Source organism: Lithobates pipiens, unplaced genomic scaffold (genome assembly GCF_037356315.1).
Source record: "Lithobates pipiens isolate NorthernLeopardFrog02 unplaced genomic scaffold, aLitPip1_a1.2 Scaffold_22, whole genome shotgun sequence".
Lineage (NCBI taxonomy): Eukaryota > Metazoa > Chordata > Amphibia > Anura > Ranidae > Lithobates > Lithobates pipiens.
The window spans coordinates 122508937-122526057 of record NW_027507784.1 but is presented as its reverse complement, the minus strand read 5'-3'; the positions used below and the strand labels follow the sequence as shown (position 1 = coordinate 122526057).

Here is a 17121-nt window from a genome sequence, read left to right as displayed (position 1 = left end):
CTCTCCCTCTCTAGTGGCACCTTCCCCTCCCCTCTAAAACATGTGCAGATCACTTAAAAAGACCTCACTGGACCCCACCAATCTAAACAACTTAAGACTCAACTCATTGCTCCCATTCACCTCTAGAACGCTTAGTCTACAACCGTCTTAGCTCCTACCTCAGTGAAAATAACCTTCTTGACCCATTACAGTCTGGCTTTCGCTCGCAGCACTCCACGGAAACTTACTAAAAATCACTATTTATTAACTGCTAAAACCAACAGCCAATACTCCATACTCCTACCACTTGACCTCTCCGCTGCCTTTGATACTGTTGACCACCCGGTCCTTCTCAATAAACTACATTCCCTTGGCCTCCGAGATTCTCCTCCATCTTGGTTCTCCGCCTATCTATCTCAGTGTCACCTACAACTCTGTCTCCTCCTCTCCATTGCCTCTTTCTGTGGGGGTCACCCAAGGCTCTGTTCTTGGACCCCTTCTCTTCTTCATCTACACCTCCTCCCTTGGTTACTTGATAACCACCCACAGTTTCCAATACCATTTATACGCCAATGGCAACCAAATCTGTTTACTCCTCACCTCACTCCTTCAGACTTCTCTCACATTACTAACTTGCTAACTGACATATCAGAATGGATGTCGCACCACTTCCTTAAACTAAATCTCTCTAAAACAGAGCTATTAATATTCCCCCCTGCACATGGCCCCCCTCCATGACTTTTCCATCCAAATCAATAATGCAACCATCAGGCCCTCCCTTCACGCTAGGGTACTAGGTGTATTCCTAACCTCTAACTTGTCATTTCAGCCCCAAGTCCAATCGTTGTCAAAAGTTTTTAGAATTCACCTCTGTAACAAACTCTAAAATTCGCCCCTTTTTAACAAATGAAACCACCAAGCTCCTCATTCACTCCCTTGTTATCTCTCGCCTTGACTATTGCAACTCCCATTTCATTGGCCTGCCTCTCCATAGGCTATCCCCTCTTCAGTCTATCATGAATGCTGCTGCCAGACTTATCCAACTTACCAACCGCTCAATGTCTGCCAACCCTCTCCTCCAATCCCTACACTGGCTCCCAATCACCCAGCAAATTAAATTCAGAATACTAACCACAACATACAAAGCCATTCACAACTCTGCCCCGAGCTACATCACCAATCTTGTCTTCAAATATCACCCAAATCGTCCCCTCCGCTCTTCTCAAGACCTCCTACTCTAAAGCTCCCTCGTTTCCTTCTCCCATACTCGTCTCCCATACTCATCTCCAGGATTTCTCCAGAGCCTCTGCCATCCTCTGAAACTCGCTACCTCCACTGGTCCGGCTATCCTCTACTCTTGCTACCTTCAGGCGATCCCTCAAACTGATCGCTTCAGGGAAGCCTATCATGTCTCCAATTTATCTCCTAACACTTCCATCAGCTCAGTCCGCACAGTTATAACCTTTTGTACCACCTGCCCCACCCTATTAGGTTTTAAGCTCTTCTGAGCAGGGCCCTCTTAATCCTCTTGTATTTTATTGTATTGTAACTGTATGATCTCTTTTCATATTGTAAAGCGCTGTGTAAATTGTTGGCGCTATATAAATCCTGAATAATAATAATAACATAGCCCTGGACCTGTATGGCATCCTGCTGATGACTACAACACATTGCACTAAGTGCAAGATCCAGTGCATGAACATTACAGGCAGTCCTTACAGCATGAGGGCCGAGGGTACAGCTCCCAAGGTATTACTGAGGCTGCGACGATCCGGATGCACTGCTTTTATCTGTGGTATTAGAAAGCAGTGAAGGAGATAATGGAAGATTCGGAAGATGAAATAAACTAGTTATAGTATATGTGAACCCTCACCTTTCAAAAACAACCCAGATTAATATAGAAATGAAAGGTAAAAAACACTTGTGTATACATATAAAAATTATAAATGCCGCCCCCCCCCCCCCCTCCAATCTAAGCTGAATAAGAAGCTCAAAGACCAAAAGGGAGGAGAAAAAACATTATGTTGGCCTTCCTAGTGAATGGCTGTGCGGGGTGGGGGCGCATGTCAGTGTAAGCCTGATCACTGAAAGATCAGGCTCAGTTCTCAGTACAGCTAGGGAACTGACCACCCTGTGCTCTCCTGCCTAGTGTGGTCAGTTGTTTAATAGAAAAGCACATGAAACAGCAGTCAAATATCAAAAATATGAAATGTTGGGTTTATATAATCTTTAAGCTAAGAGCGATTTCTCAGCAAAGGAGAAGAGGCATTAGAGGTGTCATCCTCAATAGCTTTGTCAGTGTCCAATCACCTAAAAAAAAAGGTACAAGCCTATAACCCAGGGTCTATGAAGAATTTGCCTGTATTCAATATACAATTGTTTGACTTTATATACAATTCAATCCACATGGAGACCATATACAGTTGTGCTCATAAGTTTACATATCCTAGCGGAATTAAGATTTCTCTGCCATTTTTCAGAGAATATGAATGAAACTTTTTTTACTCATGGTTAGGGTTTGGCTGAAGCCATGTAAAAACGGTAAGCACAGTTGATAATAAATCATAATCACAACAGAAACTACCCAAATGACCCTGATCAAACGTTTACCCCAGTTCTTAATACCGTGTATTGCCCCCGTTATCAATGGCAGCTTTAAGTCTTGTGTGGTATTTGTGTATGAGGCTCTTCATCTTCTCAAATGGTAAAGCTGCCCATTCCTCTTGGCAAAAAGCCTCCAGTTCCTGTAAATTATTGGGCTGTCTTGCATGAACTGCACGTTTGAGATCTCCCCAGAGTGGCTTAATTATATTGAGGTCAGGAGACCAAGATGGCCACTCCAGAACCTTCACTTTATTCTGCTGTAGCCAATGACAGGTCGACTTGGCCTTGTGTTTTGGATCATCATGTTGGGATGTCCAAGTATGTCCCATGAGCAGCTTCCTGGCTGATGTTGACACCTCTTCCAAATGTAGAGTTTATGGTTGTGGCCAAAAAGCTCAATTTTGGTCTCATCAATCCAAATGACTGTGCCAGAAGGTTTGAGGCTTGTCTCTGTGCTGTTTGGCGTATTGTTAGCAGGATACTTTGTGGCATTTGTGTAGTAATGGCTTTCTTCTGGTGACTTGACCATGCAGCCCACCTTTCTTCAAGTGCCTCCTTATTGTGCATCTTGATACAGCCACACCACATGTTTTCTCAGGGTCCTGTATTTCACCTTAAGTTTTTTGTGGGTTTTTCTTCGCACCCGAAACAATTTTCCTGGCAGTTGTGGCTGAAATTTTAGTTGGTCTACCTGACCATGGTTTGGTTTCTACAGAACTTCTCGTTTTCCACTTCTTGATTAGAGTTTGAACAATGCTGATTGGCATTCTCAATTCCTTGGATATCTTTTTATCCCTTTACTGTTTTATACAGTTCAACTACCTTTTCCCATAGATCCTTTGACAATTCTTTTGCTTTTCCAATGACTCAGACTCCAAAAATGTCAGTGCAGCACTGGATGAAAGATGCAAGGGTCTGTCAGGTGTCCAGAAACTCATTGGCCTTTTAGACAAACACCAATTACAAGCAAACAGATCACAGGTGAGGGTGGTTACCTTTAATAGCCATTCAAACCCCTTTGTGTAAACTTGTGTGCATGTTATCAGGCCAAAATCACTAGGGCATGTAAACTTTTGATCAGGGTCATTTGGATAGTATGTGTTGTAATGATTTAAGAAGCGTAAACAGTTGATTGATAATAAATGGCTGCAGCCAAACACCAACAAAGTGAAAAAAAGTTGTGTTATTCATACTCTCTGAAAAATGGCCAAGAAATCAAATTCTGCCACGGTATGTAAACTTATGAGCACAACTGTATATATTAATCCAGGCTTCAACTTTCAATGTCTCACCTGCAGAGAATTCTCCCTGTGTGCAAGTTTTTGCTGAAGGATATTCTTTTCTTCTTCAAACCTTTGGCTTTCCACCTCCCGTTGAGTCTGCACCGTTTGCATGAGAACAGACATGGCCTCCTCTTTACTCTCCAGCTCATTCCTATGTGTTGAAAGAAAAAAAATAGGATTTTTTGTACTCACCGTAAAATAATTTTCTCTGTAATTCACAGACCGACAGCTCCTCTGTAACAAAATGGGTTGTCAGCCCTATCACTGGAGATTACTAGGCAAAGTTGTAACACAACAATTCAGAACTTAGTTCTGCCCAGGGGGCGGTCCCTAGGCTACAACCCCCACAGCCTGCCCTAGCAGACTCAGTACGTCAACAAGCAGTATAACGTAAAGATAAAAAGGAGGGGCGGGTGCTGTGTCGGTCGGTGAATTACAGAGAAAAGGATTTAACGGTGAGTACAAAAAAATCCTATTTTCTCTTATATTCACTGACCGACACAGCTCCTCTCTGTAACAAAATGGGACGTCCCCAAGCAGTGCCAAACGAGGGGTGGGAAAAACAGCATAAAAACTTCATCCACCATGGCAAGTGAGAACTAGTGAAACTAAATTCACAAAAAAAAGAGCAGTGCGTGGAAAAACACCACCATATAACCGGGTATCCTCAACAGGAGTGGTCCCCAAGACCGCAACATTGCGGAAGTAATGCAACAGTGCATGAACACAATAGTACTGCATTTTCATCGAAAAACCAGGAAAAAAAAAAACGAAGCTTGCATATCCAATTGCAACTACATGGCCGCCTGTAAAACTTTGCGGCCAAAACAGGCATCAGCCGATGCACTGACGTCTACCTTGTAAAACTTGGTAAACCATATGGACAGACGACCAGGTGTCGGAAGGCCCAAGACGTTCCGATTGCCTTTGTAGAGTGGGCCGTGACCGGAAAGGGGGGCACCTGCCCCTTTAAGGCGTAGGCTTGTACTACAATCTGTCTGATCCACCTGGAAATGGTGGCCGACGAGACCGCCATACCCCCCTTTGGACCAGCCACCGAAACAAACAGTGAGTCTGACTTCCCAAAGGTAGTCGTGGCAGATAAATACACCTTCAGCGCCCTAACCACATCGAGAGCGTGAAGGGCCACCTCCTTGGGGTGCTTCGGCTTAGGACACAACGATGGTAATACAATGTCCTCCATTGATATGAAAAGCCGAGACCACCTTCGGTATAAAAGATGGTTGCTGACGCAACACCACCTTATCCCTGTGGATGACCAGATAGGGCGACTTGCAAGAGGAGGCCGCCAATTCCGAAACCCTCATGGCCGAGGTAATGGCCACTAGAAAGACCACTTTCTGGGAAAAAGTCAACAGGGGAATCTGCCTGATATTTCCAAACGGCGTTTTTTTTGAAGCGTTGACACCAGGTTCAAATCCCATGGGGGTAACGGTGGGCGCAACGGAGAGCCTACATGTCGTACCCTCTGAACAAAAGGTACCCATTAAGGAGTGCGATGCCAGGGGTCGTTGGGAGGGAAAAAAAAAAAAAAAAAGACAGCCAGGGCCAAGATCTGCCCCCTGATGGTGCTCAATGCCAATATCTGGTCTACTCCTCGCTGGAGAAACAGCAGGATCCTTACTATGGAAAAGGAACGCGGATCTCCTCACACATGGAGATGTAAGCCTTCCAGGTACGATGGTATATCTTCCTAGAAGATTTCCATGCCCTCAACATAGTTGAAATCACTGAGTCCGACAGACCCCGATTCCTCAACACCTGACTCTCAACAGCCATGCCGTTAAAGCCAGCAATGGTAAAGCAGGATGAAAAATCGGACCTTGAGACAGAAGGTCCTCTCGCAACGGCAGTCGCCAGGGAGCGTCCGCCACCAGACGCACCAGATTTGCGTACCAGGGAAGCTGAGGCCAATCTGGGGCAACCAGTATCACTGGGATCCCTTCGGCTTCCACTCTCCAAAGACGTGGCAACAATTTTAGTGGAGGAAAGGCGTAGATCAGCTGATACTGATCCCACGGGGCCACTAGCGCATCTGCCCACGGATCTCTTGTCCTGGACACGAATCTTGGCACCAATTGAGATGGGAGGCCAAGAAATCCACATCTGGTGTTCCCCACTTCAGGCACAGCAGCCTGAATGTCTCCGGATGCAATGCCCATTCTCCTGGGTCCAGCATCTGCCGACTCAGATAGTCCGCCTGCCAGTTTTCCACACCCGGGATGTAAATGGCCGACAGGGCCGGAACGTGCCGCTCGGCCCACCGAAGTATGTGAGTGACCTCCCGAGCAGCAGCTGCGCTTCTTGTTCCCCTTTGGTGATTCATGTATGCCACCGCCGTGGCGTTGTCCGACTGAATCCTGATCAGACGCCCTTGAAGGCTCACCGACCACGTGTGGAGACACAGCCTGCTCAATTCGAGCAGATTGATTGGCAACTCGGATTCTACCGTCGACCAGAGGCCCAAAGTCGACTGAACCCCCATCACTCCACCCCAGCTGGATAGACTGGTGTCCGTAGTGACCACCATATACTTCAGAGGAAGGAACGATTTTCCGGACTGAATCACCTGGGACCTCAACCACCAGATCAGAGAGTCCCTGACTGGTTGGCTCACCTAGATCTGTCGATCCAGGGACAACTGAGACTTGTCCCATTTTAACAAGATCTCCTTCTGCAGTACTCTGGTGCGGAACTGGGCATAAGGTACTGCCTCGAAGGAGGCTACCATGAGCCGCAGTACTCGCATGCAAAACCAGAGTGGCGACCACTTACGGTTCATCAGCAGTTTCACTGCGGACCTGAGTCTCTGCAATTTGTCTGAAGGGAGAAAAAAACTCTCGCTTCCCTGGAGTCCAACAGCAAACCTAGGTACTCCAGACGCTGGGTCGGCACAATCACCTACTTCTTTAAGTTCAACAGCTATCCAAATTCTTGCAGGGTCTGCATGGTGATCGCCACATCCTCCTCCAATTCTGAGGCGGAAGATGCTCTCATGAGATCGTCCAGGTAGCCCACGATCGCGACCCCACGTTGTCTCAGCAACGCCAATACTGGAGCCAATACCTTGGTAAAAAGACTCGGGGGGCTGATGCCAGACCAAAAGGAAGAGCCACAAATTGGTAATGGGCTTCCCCGACTGCAAAACGCAGAAACTTTTGATGCCGAAGGCATATGGGTATGTGCAGGTACGCATCCTGGATGTCCAAGGACGCCAGGGAGTCCCCTTGATGGAGTGCAGCGACTACTGAGCGAACTGATTCCATCCTGAAGCTCTGCACTTTTACAAAGTGATTGAGGGCTTTCAAGTCCAATATTGGACGTACCCCTTCCTTCTTGGGAACCACAAACAGATTTGAGTAGAATCCCTGGAAGCGTTCCGGAACAGGTACAATCACCCCTTCATTCAGCAAGTCCCTTACGGTCCCCAAAAGGGCCTCCCGACGAACCGGGGACACGGGTATGCTGGAGGGGAAGAATCTGTTTGGCGGCCAAGAGAGCAACTATCTTGTAGCCTGTGGAAATCAGATAGCAGACCCATTGGTCGGATAACCGGGAGGACCACCGGGTTGCAAACTCCCGAGGGCGACCCCCCACCCGAGACATGGGTGGGGGCAAACCTTCAGGTAGCACTTTTGTTCACAGACTTGCGGTTCCAGGGGGGGTTTTTGACCGTGTGTGGACGTCCTGTCGGGCTGGGGATGTTTTGTCGAAGCCCCGGGCGGACAAAAAAGCTGCCTGTGAGCGGAAAAAGAGGGCCCTTGCCAGCGGCGTGGCTCCTTAGCCTTCCTGGCCTGTGGCAGTAGAGTATTCTTACCACCAGTGGCATTTTTAATAATGTCATCTAATGAGGCTCCAAAGAGCCGGTTGCCAAGGAAAGGAATATCTGGCAGGGCTTTCTTGGATGCCTGGTCAGCAGACCAGCATTTTAGCCAAATCAGGCGCCTCAGCACCACAGCTGACACTGAAGCTCTGGATAACAGAGGGAAAGTATCCAGGGCCGAGTCACAAACGTACTTAAGGCCTTGCACTAGTTGGTCTGCTAGTTCCACGCAGACAGGGGAGGCCTGTTGCACTCCCAAATCACGGTGCAAAAGTTTTGCCAACTCAGTCAGTGTCTGCAACACCAGTGCGGATGCCAGTACAGGTCGCACGGCTGACCACACAACCGTAAACAAGGAACGAGCCACCACCTCGGCCTTCCTATTCATGGGATCCTTGAATGCAGGAGTCCCGTCAACCGGGATCACTTTATTTAACCTGGATACTGGGGGGTCCACGAACGGAGGAGCCGGCCACTTTTTGAGAAGGCTTTCCTCAAAGGGGTAACGCACCGCCATGTATTTGGGGACTGCAAAGGTCTGTTGCGGGCACCCCATTCCTTGTCAATGAACTTATCAAAATAAGTCAAATGCGGCAACACCTTAGGTGAACGTGCTGGCTTGCGGGACCCAAAAGGGACCGGTACATCAGCAGAGGGATCCGCTGGCTCCTGAATCTTCACGGACCCGGACGGGCACTCATCCTCACTGTCCGAACGGTCCTGGTCAGTGTCATCTGACAAGACAGAGCAGGGGTCACTGGCCTCAGCAGGACCAGAGTCTGCATCAGAGCTCTCCCCAGAGGATGGGGGGTGGGGGGGGCACTTTTTACCACCTTTCTTCCCACGTACTGCCTCTATCTTGGCAATGAACGAATTGAGGACCGCCGTAAGGGTGTCCATAGGAACTGCGCAGTCCGCAGGTGACCCGGTTGCAATTGCCTGGATTTCAGGGGAAGAAACACTAGTTTCTGAAGCCATGCTGACCCTACCCTGTCTGCCACCCGAAGGGGACTTAGGACAGCGACAGTCCCACCCTCCTGCTGCCGCTGACTGAGGGGCTCTAACCTGCTTGACTCCCCACCCTGAGCAGTTCCGCACTGTATTACAGCAGTGCCTGTCGATCCCCAGCGCTCCCAGATACAGAGATGGCAAAACAGGATAAACCTCTCAGTGCTCTGCGATGACCAAACAGGAAGCTGAGGGCACAGGGGCTGCTGCTAGAGCACAAAAAACAGTCCGGCTACAAGAAAATGTAGTGTTCTAATAGAGAATCATTAGAAAAATGGCCGCTTGAAGCCAGAAGCATGTCTGACCCTTGCCCATACTCAGCGCTATGGGAGGCTAGAGAAAACATGTGGCAGACACAGAGCTGCACCAACACAGGGGCAGACCACACAGGCATCCAGCGGGACTAAGCTGCAGGACCCAGGCACCTCGGTACAGCTAAACCCCCAGTTTAGAGCCCAAGGCACACGCACACACCGCTCAGCATCATGGCCCCCCCCCTGTGCGGGGGGAAGGAGGGGAGTTAGGAACCAGGTAGAGAAGAGAGGGTGTGGGTGGGACCCCCGAATCGACCTCCCAGAGAATGCCCAGCTGCTCCCCCCTGCCGAGACAGGGAGAGCTGTACTTACCAGTCCTGAAGAGCTGGGAGACATCCCATGGTAGTCAACTCCTGATCAGTACAGGGAAGACTAGTGGCCCGGCATACTGTGACACAGACATCAGTAGCCCGGTCATATGTATGCCCTGGAGCATAAAGCTCACCGACCACCTCCGGAGCTGAGGTATGTCATGGCCTGCCGAGCACACGCTCGATGGCCGGACTGGGGAGACTACAAGGATAAGTGAACCAGCCTGTCACCCAGCCGGCTGTTGATAGAAGATCACAGGATCATTCATCTTGCGCAAAAAACCAAGCTTCTGCATAAAAAAACACGTACCTATGGGCCCGCAGGGTTCCTAGGTGCATCTCCTTCACTAGGCAAAATAAAACTGAGTTTGCTAGGGCAGGCTGTGGGGGTCGTAGCCTAGGGACCACCCCCTGGGCGGGAACTAATAGTTCTGAAGTGTTGTGTTACAACTTTGCCTAGTAATCTCCAGTGATAGGACTGACAACCCATTTTGTTACAGAGAGCAGCTGGGTCGGTCGGTGAATATAAGAGAAAAAACAAACTCATTGTTCATTTGAAAATGTAAGAAATACAGATATGATTATATTAATCTCCGGAAAGGACAATGCACAGGTGAACTGCAGAAATGAAATTGCATTACAAGTAGTAAAATGGTGATGAAGTGAGAAGACCCACATGCAAAGCTTGACATAGGCCTCATGAATTTGTTGTTATTACAATTGGAAGAGGCTCACTCAATATTCCAGACTTGTCAGAAAACCATATCTGCTTAGTATACAGTATCTCACAAAAGTGAGTACACCCCTCACATTTTTGTAACAATTTTATTATATCTTTTCATGTGATAACACTGAAGAAATTACACTTTGCTACAAGATAAAGTAGTGAGTGTACAGCTTGTATAACAGTGTACATTTGCTGTCCCCTCAAAAATAACTCAACACACAATGTCTAAACCGCTGGCAACAAAAGTTTATACACCCCTAAGTGAAAATATACAAACTGGGCCCAATTGGACATTTCCCTCCCCAATGTGACTCGTTAGTGTTACAAGGTCTCAGGTGTGAATGGGGAGCAGGTGTGTTAAATTTGGTGTGATCACTCTCGTTCTCTCATAGTGGTCACTGGAAGGTCAGCATGGAACCTCATGGCAAAGAACGGACGGTCTGAAAGAAAGGATTTGTTGCTCTACATAAAGATGGCCTAGACTATAAGAAGATTGCCAGGATCCTAAAACGGAGCAGGCCAAGACTGAACAGCGGTTTGTGAGAAATTAATTTTGTGAGATACTGTATATAGACTACTCATACATAAGGAAATGCATAATGCCCAGCTTGTGAATGCATATACAAAAACTACAGTATTTTAAAGAGTAGTATTTAAAATACTTATCACACCTCAGTTTAGTTGCTTCGATTTGCATTTCTTTCTGTTGCCTTTTCAGCTTTTCAAGCTCCAGCTGCAGTTCCTCTACTTCAGAATGGAGTTGCGATACAGTAGACTGTTCCTGGAGTAACAGCTTGTGCTGCTTTGTGGACCTCTCTTGTTCGCGTAATAAGGAGCCTTTTAAATCTTCAGCAATTGCAGCCTCTTGCTGCAATTTGTATTCATGCAGTTCCACTGCAAGAGGGCCAAAAGAGTTCAATAAATCTTTTACAGCAGTCATTTCTTTGGGCCTGTCCTACACTTGCCCTGATGCACCTAGTGCTTAGCTGTCCAGGACATGTTCTTATGTCAGACAAGTATTAGAAGTCAGGATAGAAGGATAGAGTAATGCCCCTACGGTCTTTCATTAGTTCTCATCTGTTCCCTCACTGGCTGAATTAATTCTGCATTAGTGCATCGGTTTTCCTAACTACAATAAATCCTTACTACGCATATAAATAGGGCAAAGTAACTCTCAGAGAAGGTGCAAGAATTGTCAATGAATATATAAACCCCCTTAGACACTATTCGCCATTTAACAGAGGGTATTGCATTTCCCCATATGACCATATACATACCTTGCTTGCGCAGCTGGTGTTCTTTAGTGTGCCCTTTTTCTTCAGCACTGATGAGGGCATCTTGTAGTTGTTGTAGTTTCTCTTGGTTCTGAAGATGTGCCAATCTTAACTGTGAACGAAGATCCTGAATTTCAGATAACAGGCTGTTGCGATCCATGGCTAGGACATGTTCCAAGACCAGGCGCTTCTGTTCCTCCTAAAAGACAGAAGATTCATGACTATTAGGCTGGGTTGCCCTTATGACTATTGGGTCCTGTGCGAATTGTATGTGTGTTTTCAGAGCAAATAAAAAAAAAATTTGTTCTGCAGTTCAGATGCAAATTTGCAAGGCTCAGGACCCAATTTTTGTCACAGCTGCAATTTCAGTGCTGGCCAATACATTGTCAAAGCGTGTCAAATTCATGTAATAGGAGAGCAATACATTCTTAAAGGCTAAACTGAATCCTGTATGTAAACAAAAAACACTGCGCAAAAGATATAAAAGAGGAAGCTGCCAACACGCTAAAACTAGGATTTTTTAGCTGTAAAGACATAAAAGATGTGAAGTGTAGACGCTAAACGTATATTGCTGTGATATTCAAAGGGGTTTAAACCAAAAGACACAAAGAAAAAACGCATAAAAAAGTGAACTATATACGTGCAAAAAACAAAAATATATGTAAGGATCATAAAATGTGTCAATGTAAATATATCTTACTTGAAAAACATGACCCCAAATCTGGGGATAACATCTTACAAAGAACAAAAGAATGTACAAACAATCAAGTCCATGTGTTGGTGAACGTGGATGTACAAAAAAAAAAAAAGAATATACAAATGATCAAGTCCATATAGTAGTGAACATGGATGTGCAAATTTGAATCCCAACTAGTTGTAGTGAAGGCAACAAATCCTGATATGATGTAACCATAGGCAGTTTCACCGTCGTGCAATTCCCACCACCTTATGAAGCAAAGGCTTACCTCTGTGGTCGCACCGCAGATGATGACCCATAGGTCGAAACGCGTCCGGGAAGACTCCATCACTGCTTATTTCTTGTGATATGTCTATTTACAACCATGGAAATGTGAGTGTAATAGTTTATTTTTATTAAAAAAGGATTTTTAAAAAAAAACGTTATTACACTATTTTGGCTTTATCCTTCCATCCCCTATGTCTGAGCTGATGCCGGAGTTGTCTCTCTAAAAAACGGTGACCATATACAGTCCATTATACCGTAAAGATTACCCATCCTGCAATCCACGGAAAGGTGGAATGCTTAATCCAATGTCTCAGTAGTTGGAATTACAAGCCATTTTTGACCCCTTAGACATAAGTCTATTTGGGTCATCTTTTTCCGGTAAGCCTTTGCTTCATAAGGTGGTGGGAATTGCACGACGGTGAAACTGCCTATGGTTACATATCATATCAGGATTTGTTGCCTTCACTACAACTAGTTGGGATTCAAATTTGCACATCCATGTTCACTACTATATGGACTTGATCATTTGTATATTCTTTTTTTTGTACATCCACGTTCACCAACACATGGACTTGATTGTACATTCTTTTGTTCTTTGTAAGAGGTTATCCCCAGATTTGGGGTCATGTTTTTCAAGTAAGATATATTTACATTGACACATTTTATGATCCTTACATATATTTTTGTTTTTTGCATGTATATAGTTCAATTTTTAAACTGAATCCTGAACACAACTGAACAGGTCTGCGATTCAGATGCATTTCTATAGAATGCAATGAGTCTTGAATGTGCACCTGAACCACACTGCGGATGTGCTGCATATACTGTATGTGAACAGCTTTATTATAAAATCGAAGTTTATTCACACGTCATGCATTTCAAAAACGCATTCAATTTGCATATATGTAAACAGAGCCTAAACTAAACTAGATAGGCAGGACAACTTTACAGCATAGCCAGTAAAATACAGTAAAGGTGAATCAAAAGAAAAAAATAAAATCTACTAAAACTCTAAACTTCTGTACAGTTTTACCTTCTTTAAAAACACTCTATTAACATTATTTGATCACAAATCCAAAAAGTTAAGATTTAATGGCCTTTTTAGCAGATGTGCTTCAATTCAGTGGCTCTGGGTGAACAGTTTTCAACAAGGATTTAACAACTCCTGACCAGAAATTAAGAATACTGTATCCAAGATTTCAGCATAGTATGTACACTGCGAATGCATCAAACAGGATGCTGTAAAACTATCAGCTAGATATCTAGAAAAAGAAACTGCTACAAATGAATGTGTATTTTTAAATTCTGACCCACCTGCTCTCTAATTAGGTGTTCTACTTTCTCTAACAGTGAACTGTTATCTCCGGTGCCATGATGGAGCTGTGACTGAAGTTCCAAACGTAGATATGCCCTCTCACTTTCCAAAAGAGCCTGAACACTTTGTAATAAGTCCAGTCTCCAGTCTGATGTAGAACTTTCCTAAAATACATTTTAGAAACTTAGTTATGCACAGATTTAAAATAATTAATGAATTGGGGGAAAAAAGAAAAAAAAACAAACAACACACAAAAAGGTCTGCGGTATAGGTACTTCCCGCATTTAGAAATGTATTCCCTAAATTCAAATGATTTTCCGGTATAATTTGTTTAACTTTCTTATGAAGAGTGTATGTAAAGTCATCTGCTAAATCAATCACTTATGCATTTCTTGTGTAGATGACATCTCTCTGAATCTGAAGCTCTGTACTCTCTGGACTGAGAACCTTTGCAATGGGCCGTTCAGACAGTTTCAGAATGCAGCTTTCCTCATGAACCACTCTCAACAAGAGCTGTTAGTAAGAAGGCCTGGATGAGAGGCACAGAGTAATCCCTGGGATTAAAAGGACTGCACTCACACCATAAAAATGTGCATCACCCACATGAAATAAGATTTCCAGGTACGATAAAAAGTCTTCCTGGAACTAGCTTTTCTTACTTTTAGCAAAGTAGGAATCACAGATTCCGAAAACTCTTCTATTCGTTAGGACCTGGGTTTCAAAAGCTATGCCATTAAAGCCAGAGACTGAAGCAGGGTGGAAAGAAAAGCAGATCTAACCTGTAGAAAAAAGAGGCCAGAGTCATCTGCAAGATGTCCAAGTACAATGGGGAAAATGACTGTATTTGATCCCATGCAGATTTTGTAAGTTTACCTACTTACAAAGTAATGAAGGTCTACAATTTGTAATATATGTGTATTTTAAATGATAGAGACAGAATATCAACCAAAAAGCCAAAAAAAAAAAAAAACATGATACAAATGTTAGAAATTAAGTTGCAGTTCAGTTAAATAAGCATTTCATCCCATACCAACCAGGAATGGTGGCTCCAATATGTGCTCATGTGGTACACAGACTAGTCCTGTCAATTTATGAAGGTGCCCCAGATGACAACTTATGTTTATAAAGAGACACCTGTCCACAGAATCTTTTTCTTCCATTCAAACCTCACCATCATGGGCAAGACCAAAGAGCTGTCAAGGGACGTCAGGGACAAGATTGTGGACCTGCACAAGGCTGGAATGGGCTACAAGACCATCAGCAAGAAGCTTGGTGAGAAGGAGATAACTGTTGGAGCAATTATTTGCAAATGGAAGAAATACAAAATAACCATCAATCGCCCTTGGTCTGGAGCTCTATGCAAGATTTCGCCTCGTGGGGTAAAGAGGATCATGAAAAAAAAGCCCAGCACTACACAGGAGCAGCTTGTGAATGATCTCAAGGCAGTTGGGACCACAGTCACCAAACAAACGATTGGTAACACAATACGTCGCCATGGATTGAAATCCTGGAGTGCCCGCAAGGTCCCCCTCCTCAAGAAGTTACATGTACAGGCCCGTGTGAAGTTTGCCAATGAACATCTAAAGGATTTAGAGAAGGATTAGGAGAAAGTGCTGTGGTCAGGTGAGACCAAAATTGAGTTCTTTGGCATTAACTAGACTGCCCATGTTTGGAGGAAGAAAAATGCTGACTGACTCTAGGAACACCATCCCTACAGTCAAGTGTGGAGGTGGAAACATGCTTTGGGGGCATTTCTCTGCTAAAAAGATACAGGTTGACTGTGTCGCACTGAAAGGCCAGAGGACCAGGCTGCGTATTGTAAAATCTTGGATGAAAACTTTCTTCCCTCAGCAAAAATACTGAAGATGAGTCTTACAGCATGACGATGACCCAAAACATACCGCCAAGACAACAAAGGAGTGGCTAAAGAAGAAGCATATTAAGGTCATGCAGTGGCCTAACCAGTCTACAGACCTTAATCCTATAGAAAATGAATGGAGGGAGCTAAAACTTAGACTTGCCAACCAACAGCCTAGAAACCTTAAGGATTTAGAGAAGATCTTTAAGGAAGAGTGGACCAAAATGCCTCCTAAGATGTGTGTAAACCTGGTAACCAACTACAAGAAACATTCTACTACCTCTGTGCTTGCCAACAAGGATTTCTCTATCAAATACGAAGTTATGTTTTGCTTAGGGATCAAATACTGATTTTACTCACTGAACTGCAACTCCATTTAGAACATTTGTATCATGTGTTTTCGGGATTTTTGGTTGATATTCTGTCTCCGTCATTTAAAATACACATATGATAACAATTATAGACCCTTGATTTCTTTGTAAGTGGGCAAACTCACAAAATCTACAGAGGATCAAATAATTATTTCCCCCAATGTATGTCTGTGTGCCAGGTTCTTCTCAGTCAGTTTGATGCCAATAGAATCACAGTCTCTCTCTCTTGCTCTATTCTGTAGAATACAGAATACGCAGTCAAGGGAAGGCATAGATTAGCTTGAACTGAGATAAGAGAATAATTAGGGCATCTGAGGCCAGAGCTAGATGGGCCCTGGTTGTGGATACAGCCAGAAGTAGTTTTTGTTGCTGTATCTGGAGCCTAGGATGTCACCATTCAGAGCCCCTATCTTTGGAATATAAAATTGAAAAAATCTGGAGGAAGAAACCATTCCCTTTGTTCCAAGAGGTTAGGTGCTGAAATAATCTGCTTGCCAGTTGTCCACTCCTGGGATGTGGACCACAGAAATTTCTGGACAGCGAGTTTATGTACATGAGTGTATCTGGTTTGCTTCCTTCAAAGCAGTCAGGCTCCTTGTGCTTCCTTGATTGTTGATATAGGCCACTATGGTAGAATTGTCCGACTTACCTAAATTGGGTGACAGTGGTGGAGGGACAGTCAAGATATTGAAGGGAAGTTTGGCATCTTCTCTTGACCACGTTTCCTGAACTGTCGAGGATCGGAAGACTTCTCCCCAACCTGTTGTAATGTATGTGTCCCTGTTAAGCCTTTCCCCAACTTCCTGTGAGGTGAAAGCCTTGTGACCCTGATTAAGTTAGGGCACAACTCTTTAAAGAGTCCTAGGTAGAAATAAAATCCAGATTCGGCTTCTAACCCCTTCTCTGCTCTACCCGTACCTAAAACTATTTCCTTGATGTACACTTTTAGTAGGTTTGAATTACAGTTGCAGATAATTGTTCTTTTACAATGCATACTCCAGTCAGAGCCACAAGTGCAGGCGTGCGTGTGTGTACACACACACACACACACACACACACACACCTTGTTTCCTTCTCCTGCAGCCTGTGCCAAGGCAGAGCTTAGAGACTGGATGGTATCTTGGAGATTCTCTCGTTCTTTCACCCAGGCATTTCTCTGAATCTGAAGCTCAGTACTCTCTGGACTGGGAACCTTTGCAACAGGCAGTTCAGACAGTTCCAGAATCTTGCAGCTTTCCTCATGAACCATACTCAACATTTTCTGGAAAA

The 17121-nt window shown here is 44.8% G+C and overlaps 1 protein-coding gene across 6 annotated transcripts in view; it reads right to left on the bottom strand.

Moving 5' to 3' along the window:
* The window catches only part of PCNT (pericentrin), a 293476-nt gene that overhangs the window by 81280 nt on the left and 195075 nt on the right, over positions 1 to 17121 (bottom strand). For all 6 annotated transcript variants that reach the window (XM_077448179.1, XM_077448184.1, XM_077448180.1 and 3 more), the window contains 5 exons: positions 16916 to 17113; positions 13623 to 13787; positions 11348 to 11543; positions 10742 to 10964; positions 3876 to 4017 (listed from right to left, as the gene is read on the bottom strand). In XM_077448179.1, coding sequence (XP_077304305.1) covers positions 3876 to 4017; positions 10742 to 10964; positions 11348 to 11543; positions 13623 to 13787; positions 16916 to 17113 — 924 coding nt within the window. The remainder of the gene's footprint in view (positions 1 to 3875; positions 4018 to 10741; positions 10965 to 11347; positions 11544 to 13622; positions 13788 to 16915; positions 17114 to 17121) is intronic.